This window comes from Dipodomys merriami, unplaced genomic scaffold, assembly GCF_024711535.1.
Source record: "Dipodomys merriami isolate MVZ:Mamm:240054 unplaced genomic scaffold, mDipMer1.0.p SCAF_35, whole genome shotgun sequence".
Lineage (NCBI taxonomy): Eukaryota > Metazoa > Chordata > Mammalia > Rodentia > Heteromyidae > Dipodomys > Dipodomys merriami.
In genome coordinates this window covers 5,520,914-5,528,901 of record NW_027205048.1, presented here as the reverse complement: position 1 = coordinate 5,528,901, position 7,988 = coordinate 5,520,914, and the positions used below count along the sequence as shown (strand labels likewise).

The 7,988-nt window shown below is 47.7% G+C and overlaps 1 protein-coding gene across 4 annotated transcripts in view; it reads right to left on the bottom strand.

Moving 5' to 3' along the window:
• Positions 1-412: 412 nt before the first annotated feature.
• Positions 413-7,988, bottom strand: part of Vti1a (vesicle transport through interaction with t-SNAREs 1A) — a 329,910-nt gene continuing 322,334 nt past the window's right edge. For 2 of the 4 annotated variants that reach the window (XM_069987996.1, XM_069987997.1), the window contains one exon: positions 413-1,885. In XM_069987996.1, coding sequence (XP_069844097.1) covers positions 1,792-1,885 — 94 coding nt within the window. In that variant the 3' untranslated portion in view covers positions 413-1,791. The remainder of the gene's footprint in view (positions 1,886-7,988) is intronic. The other 2 variants (XM_069987998.1, XM_069987999.1) reach the window with 1 other exon arrangement.

Here is a 7,988-nt window from a genome sequence, read left to right as displayed (position 1 = left end):
TAGGGTCAACAATTGTGCAGGAAGCCTCCAGAGGGGTTGGCATACTTTGGGACTATTTGTGTCCCAGACGGAGAAGGGGACTGTTTGCTTGCTTGTGTTTTTGTTTTTGTTTTTGATGGTGTCTGTGTTTAGCACATCCAGAATTCCATTGTCAAAATAAAAGGTTCTCACGGCCCTGGATTCCTTGTGCTGACAGGAAAATTAGCACAGCTGCTCTGCTTCGCTCCACCAAAATCCCATACCATCCTTCTGACATAAAGTATGTGGTTTTATTTACACAATACTAAATGATTTAGCGGAACACAAGTAAGCTCTGGCCTGCTTCTATAGGTCTGATTTCTCCAGTGGATTGTGCATTTTACATTCCCTCTCATACCTCTTCTGGGAAGGAGGGAAAAAATGAAGTTCTGCATTGGTGGTTAGCATTTGTTTTATGAAGGGAACAGGTTTGCTTTTCAAGAATTCAAACCTTCCAATCATATTCAAAAGACAGTACAGAACCCATAAGTGCACATGAAGTCTTAAGAAAAACATATTTTACTTTATGACTTGGAGGAAAATGACCTCAGCTTGGGCAGCCTCTAAACTGGATCACAATGAACTCATTTTGAACATGATTCCCAGTAATCTCAGAAAGAATAAAAGAAAAAACACAAAGCACATTAGAGGTTGAATACACAGTGAATTCAGGAATCCATTTGTTTGCGGGGGGTGGGGGTGGGGGTGAAAACAAAATAAACCCACTCCTGTGTAACCCTCTGCTGGAATGCCCTATTCTTCGAGAAGTTGGTGGACATTTTTTCCCCCCAGAAAGTTGATTTCTAGTGGACCATCCTATTGGACTCTCCCCTATTCATGAGGACAGTGGAAATTTCTCATTGATGGAGTCATGTTCTTGCTCTTACTGAAATATTCATGTTCTCTTTACATACTGGGATGGATGTGGAGAGGACCTCGTCAGACCTTCTCCATGTATGAGGGCTGCTTTTGGCAGAGCAAATATTCCAAGTGAAAGGATACAGAGATGCTTACATAGGTCAGGGATGATGAGGTCACATTTAAAATACTGAGCCAGGGCTCCCATTACCAGTAAAATTCTGAGGAGTATGGGGATTGGGGAAAGCAAGAAAATGTTTCTTGGAGCCGGTAACCAAAATTGTGAAAAAGTGGGCATCGGTGCAGGTTCAGCAAAAATATTCTTGGGTTAAAAACAATTACGCAATAGAAAAACATGGAAAGTGCTAAGTCAATTTCCTGTACAAGTGACATTAAATACTCTCCCTAGCAACAAAAGCACGTGGGCAGGTTGACTATATTCACTGTGCTGAGAAGGGCCAGGGCTGGCCTGTGCGTGCTACTGGCTCTGGTCCCTGGTTGTCTATGCATTTCCACCCTTGGACATCACAGAAGGACATTTTGGTGATGAGAGGTATGTGACAACAGATGTGAGTGACTCATCATACCCTCTCCCAAACCCTGACCCCTGACATGGCTGCAGGGTAAGAAAGAATGTCACCAATGCTATTTTGGACAGTAGATGAAATTACCAAAAGGCAAACATTTACCTTCACCTATTAAAAAAAAAAACCAACAACAACGAAGGAAACCAACCCACATGCAAACAGGAATAGAAAATATTTTTACACTCTTTGCACTTTAGCTGAACAGTGGGGGAAGGAGAGAAGGGGTCACCCAGGGCCTGTCAGTGCCGAAGAATGATTCATGTGACCATTTTGTCTTAATTACTCAGAACAAGCGGCGGTTGCTGTTTATCAAGGGAGAGCAGATACATCAGTGTCTTCTGACAAAAAAAGTGATGGCCGTCAGGATGGTGATGACCACGATGATCCCGAGGATGACAAGCAGGATGCGGTTCTGGATGATTCTGGGAGAGAGAGAAGAGAGACACAGCACATAGATAAACGGAGGTCATTCTGACAAAGATCATCCAAGGCCAAGTTGACGAATGAAACCACAGCCAGCCAGGTGGGGGGGAAGCCCAGAGTGTGTGTGTGTGTGTGTGTGTGTGTGTGTGTGTGTGTGTGTGTGTGTGTGTGTGTGTGTGTGTCAGAGAGAGACAGAGCAAGAGACAGAGACATATAGATAGAGAAGCGCGTGTGTGTGCGCGCGCGCGCACACACACACACACACACACACAGAATCAGGCAGCTTCTGGCTGTAGGAACAGCTCTATAGTGCTTGTCATGCTGTACTCAGACGAATCAATGGCTTTCCCGGCTCCGAGTACCATGTAGTCCCTTTAAGTGATCAAGGGCCTCATGTGAGCTTCTCTTTTTAATTTAAAATGTGAGACAAGCCTGATTTTTTTTCTTTTTTTTTTTTTTTGCCAGTGTTTCCTGTGAAAGTGAGACTCCAAGGAAACATATGTCAGTAAGGAACTTACCTATATAAAAATACCTGGGGAAAAGTAAAAGAGAGACTTAGCAAGAGGAGGGCAGGATTAAGAAGCAAGTGTCAAACTTCCAGCCTCAGCTGCGAAGCTGTCACCTGTCACTAGGGCTCACGCGCCATCCCTCCATCAGGCCAGGAGCTGCATATTGGGGCAAGATGGAAATGAGAAATCAAGTCCTCAGGGGGCCTGGCGTGGGTTGGGAGGTGGGCCCACGGCTTCAGGCATGCTCAGCGCCTCGGTGTGGCCCTGCTGAAGGCGACCTCAGAGGAGAACAGAGGAGAAATGCGCTCCAGATGCCTGCAGAGAGCTTCCGATGAAGCTGTTTCATAATTTGTTACCTCATTCGGAGAAAGGAGGTCGCACATCAGAATGCTTTGTTGAGACTTTCAAAGGAAGCCTAGGTCACCAGCCTCGCCCACGCTCGCTTGCTCGCTCACTCGCTTGCTCGCTTTCAGAGCACACAGAAATAGAACCTAGAAGTGACTGGCTGGCTGGCCGTCTCGCCGGCTGCCCCCTGGCTTAAACACCCCCCACTCTGCATCCCACCATTCTGCAGATGCAGGTGGGAGGAGGTCTCTGCACTGCTCTGGACGTGGGACGTGGGGTCTTCCGCAGGGAGGAGCCAGGGGGGACGAAGCTAGCATCCAACTGAGCGGGGACCTGCTACTGCTTTGTATCTCACAAAGAGACCTGCACAGGTATTTGGGGCGGTTTCTAAAGCATCTGGGTATCTGTTTCTTGGAAGGAGGATGACATCAGGCAGTGGTTTGGCTGTAGACCTCCTCATCCGCCCTCCCTTCTACCCCTACACGGATGGATGGAAGCTGTCACGTCAGAGCAGCTCACTCCCCGGTGGCCCCTAACAGGACCAACTCCCTCTCCTCCTGACAGGTTACAAAATGATCGCATTTGCTGACACATCTTCCGCAAAACTGCCTGAGTACCCGTGTCCACTTTCCTTGCAGGAGATGAATGGTCTACTTGGTCCTCATTTATCACTCAGGGCTTGGCTAAGATCTGTCTCGTTTATTTCTTCCCTTTCCCACTAAAAAGTCCGTGCCTGTCATTAATTCTTCTGCCATGACAACTAATTCAGACTTAACAGGCCATAATTAGTCAGGAGGCAGACCCCCCCCCAACAAAAAAAGTAAAGTGAATAAAAAAACAGGACTTTCAACACTTATTAAAGTAAGGGTAATGGTGGACACTGGTTGGTGCTACTTGGTGGCTCCATTTAAAACTCAAATTGATTTTTTACCCCTTTGTCCCCCTCCCCGCTTCTACCCCCAAGCCAAGCCACGCCACAGTCAAAACAACAACAACAACTCTGTTTACCATAGTTACCCACACGACTTGCAAAGGCTATCGGCATAATGGAAACATGGTTGTAAAACACATTAAAAGCCTGGAAACAGCTGGGCGCCGGTGGCTCATGCCTGTAATCCTAGCTACTCAGGAGGCTGAGATCTGGGGATTGTGATTCAAAGCCAGCCTGGGAAGGAAAATCTGTGAGACTCTTATCTCCAATACACCACTAGAAAACCAGAAGTGGCGCTGTAGCTCAAGCGGTAGAGCTCTCGCCTTGAGCTGAAGAGCTGAGGGACAGCGCCCAGGCCCAGAGTTCAAGCCCCACAGTTGACAAAAACAAACAAACAAACAAAAACCCACCCCAAAACAACAACAAAGCCTGGAAACATTTTTAAAGTTCGGTCTTATGTGATCTGTGGTAGGATGTCTAGGATGTCTCTTGTACAGCCTGGGTGGCGACTATTGTATGTGTGAGCTGAGGACCCCAGGGCATGCATGATGTTCATGTAGGATAAACCATGGATGGTACTGAAGTCTGGTTGGAAAAGTGAATGTTCAGGCACCCCTATATCCTCAGCTCTTCCTGGCTTTCCTAGTTGGGCTCCCCACTCTCAGTACACCCAGAGCCCACTGGCTTTCCTGTCACCACCCCTCTGCGGCTTTAGTGGAACTACCTGTGAGGCCCACGTGGAAGCCGCCTCTGAAGGCCTGACACCACCAGGGGTGCTCAGGGAGTCCAAAGAGAAAGTCCAAAGAAGGAGGGCCACCCAGCCCGGCCCCCGGTAACTTGGCATGACTCCATTCAAGAGAGAATGGAGAAGAAATCTGGGCAGATTCATGTGCAGAAACACGTCAAGAGGTCTGCATGGAAAAGGCTGGAGCTGAAAGCTGAGCACATCCCTCACAGACACAGACGCAGACGTGCTCCGCAGGGCTTTCCAGAGCCCCCCGACCCCTAGTGTCTCCTCCCAGGGGCTGAGAGCAGGCCCGGTCCCCCAGGACTGGAAGTGTGTGCTGCCGGAGGAGGTTGGCAGGAAAAGGGAATTTGCTTCCAAGGGCTACCCAGTATTGGGAACTAAGGGAACAGAAGGGCAGAAAGAATTGGAACAGAGGTTGCTAAGTCTGCAGTTACAACCCTGTGGTTGTTGAGTAAGTTTGGCTGGTGAGGACATCAACCCAATTTAGGACCTCAGAGGAGATGGGCAAACACAGGCTCTCTAAGGAATAGAAAAGAGAGTCACCAGGGCCCTTGAATGGACAGGACTGAGCCAGCTGGGAGGGGAAAGCAGGCTGGCAGTGGCCGGCCCCATCTGTGAAGAGGCCTGGAATACAGTCAACCAAGCCGCTGCTGGCCTGTGTTGCTCTGGGCAAAGCAGAAAGGATCTCAGGAAAGAGAATCGGAAAAGCAAGCCAGGCCGAGAGGCTCTAGCTAGCAAGCCAGAGAAGGAACTTTTGGGGTAGCCCAAAGTTAAGTTGCTCCTAACTCTAGGCCAGAAAGGGGCCTAGATGTTCAGCTAGGTCTGCAGCAAGCAGTCTTAATCTCCCTTTTGAAAATGCAAAGTGTGTTTACCCAGTAAATAATTTAAGAAAGAGTATACACTTGAAAGAAGACGTCCATTGAAACAGCCAGGCTAAATTGCCTCCAGGCAGAAACTTGTGCATTTGCATGCTGCATTCTATTAAGTGAGCACACTGTGGCTTTAAAAGAATGCAGAGCCAAATTAAAAGGAATGTAGGCCCGAAACATCAAAAATTCTCCCAAGTTTACATTATGAATCACAGTGCTGTTGATATAAGATGAATTAACCATTTACTTTGAGGCTGAACTCACAAAGTACTATTGAAAGTACTGATCCCCGAGTGGAACCCAGGGAGCGGTTAATCTCGCCATTGCCAGTCTCCTCCCCTTCTGGAAACATGCTCCTGCGTGTGGCAGCCGGAATCATAGAAGGCTGGTTCAAGCGAGGGAGGCAGCCCGCGCCACCTGACATGGTTTTCCATTCCTGCTGGAGGATTCCACGGCCCCCAATACCAGTTCTCTTCAACTTCTTGCACACGCTGAGTTGACTTTGAGGTTAGGGTGGCCGGGGGGCTTGCTTTGGCAGATGAAGTGTGGGTGAAAGTGCTCAGGGTCACTCCCATGCAGTGACTTGCCCGGATCTCGCCTCCTGCTGGGTCTTCCCTGCTGTTCTGATCAGGAGGGCTTCAGCCGCACTGAGTGTAGTTAGAGGCTGGTGAGACTCTAACTGAATCCTAGTCACCGCCTGTAGAACCTGTCCCTGCGCTCACCTGCTCTCACAGTAAGATGGGGGCTGCTTGTTACCGCACATGACCTAAATGATCCCGTCTTACACAACTGCCCCTCTCCACAGACAAGAGGACACATATGATCAAACAAGATGGACAGAGCTAATGCATCCCAGAAGCCAAGATATGATGAGGGCAGAAACTTCTTTCTTGACAGATGAAAAGCAGGGTACCTTTTCTATCTGCTTGGTCATAATTCTTCTCACACAGGAGCTTTTTCAGCTGAGACCAATGACACTGTTTCCCGATGAACCATGGGATCCGGCTGAGGTGCCAGATACCCCGTGAGGCCCTTGCTTCCTGTGTGAAGTATGTATTGTGTTGGCCGCGTTCAACTCTCAATTCCAAACATCTGATGCCACGTAGAGCTGTGAGCTAGATGAAGATGGTCTCCACGCCTAGCCACCATGACTGGATCCTGAGCAGCCTTGCGACTTATGCTGAGCCAACAGAGAGACTCTCCACCTTTGCAGGTCATCTGGACTGTTTGGAATATGGATGCTAAGCCCAGATCTGCTGCCATTTCATCTCCCTGAGGGAAGTCAGCCTGAGCCAAAGAGCTGGCCAGCAGAGAGCGGAGAAATGGAACCCAGGTCTCTGAAGACATGGTGAACAACTTTCGCCGCCGCTGCCTCCTCCTCCTCCTCCTCCTCCTCCTCCTTCTGTTCTTTTCTTTCTTTTTCTTCTTTTGGCAAAGTTGGGATTTGAACTCAGGGCTCATACTTCCTATGGGGGCACTTTCTACCACTTGAGCCATGCCCTAGCCTTACATTTTTTGCTTGGTTTTCCAGATGGTACCTCCAGATTTTGTGGAGGGTGGGCCTCAGACCATTATCTCAGACCATTATCATTTTGTATAGCTGGGATCACAGGTACTTGTTGGAAGAGATGAAGTCTTACTAATTTTTTTTTTTTTTTTGGTCTAGACTGGCCTTGAACTTGATCCTCCTGATCTCTGCCTTCTGAATAGCTAGGGATATAGGCATGAGCAACCAGGCCCAGTGAAACTCAAGCATGCATATATTTATATGTATATACATACATACATATACAGACACACACACACACACACACACATATATGTTTGGCACAACACAGGGCCTTCGGTAGAAAGCTACACTTCCTTTCAACTTTGACTCATATGAAAAAATAAATAAACTACACTGTTTGATTTAGGTCTTCTATTGTGATCAAAAAGCATTTTTAGATTGGAGTCATCCTGATTCCCAAACCCAATCTTTGATCTATGACACACTCCCTCACTTCCACCAAAAACTTCTTGTCCACGCCCCTCAAGGACACAGTGAACTTTCTAGAGCCTGACTCTCTTTTGTCTTTTGTATCTACAGAGCTTGGCACAGATACTCTTTAAAAATGAATATCCCACTGCTAGCAGCATTGGGAGATGGAGGCTACAGATAATTTGCATCCAGGAAGATTGAGACCAGCCTGGGTGATATAATGAGACCCAGGTTAAAATAACAGCAATAACAAAAATAAACAAAAGGAAACATTTAAAACCAGAGGAAAATCTTGCCGAATGCAGAGTTACAACTACTAGCACAGGCTTGTCTGAAGGCTCATCCCATAGTTGGTTCTAATTTCCACATTTCTGCTCACTACCAGCCATGCTGTCATGACAGATGCTGGCAGTTGGGGTGCTTGGCAGTTTAGTGCCACACCTCCTACTGCCTTCTTCCTTAGCCCTCAATAATGATGCCCCTCCTTGGGGTGTGTCAGAGCAGTAAAACTAGCCACTGGAAGACCTAGGGAAACTCTCTAGTGAAGGTACCTGTGTTCTACGCACCTGTGTTCTAATCCTCCTTCTTTTCTGAAGGAAACCAATCCCCCTCATCTTAACAAGACCCCCTTTTCAAATACAGTCACATTCTGAGATGCTGGAGGATAGGATTTTAATATCTGAACTGAAGTGGGTGGGGAGACACCATATCATCTCTGT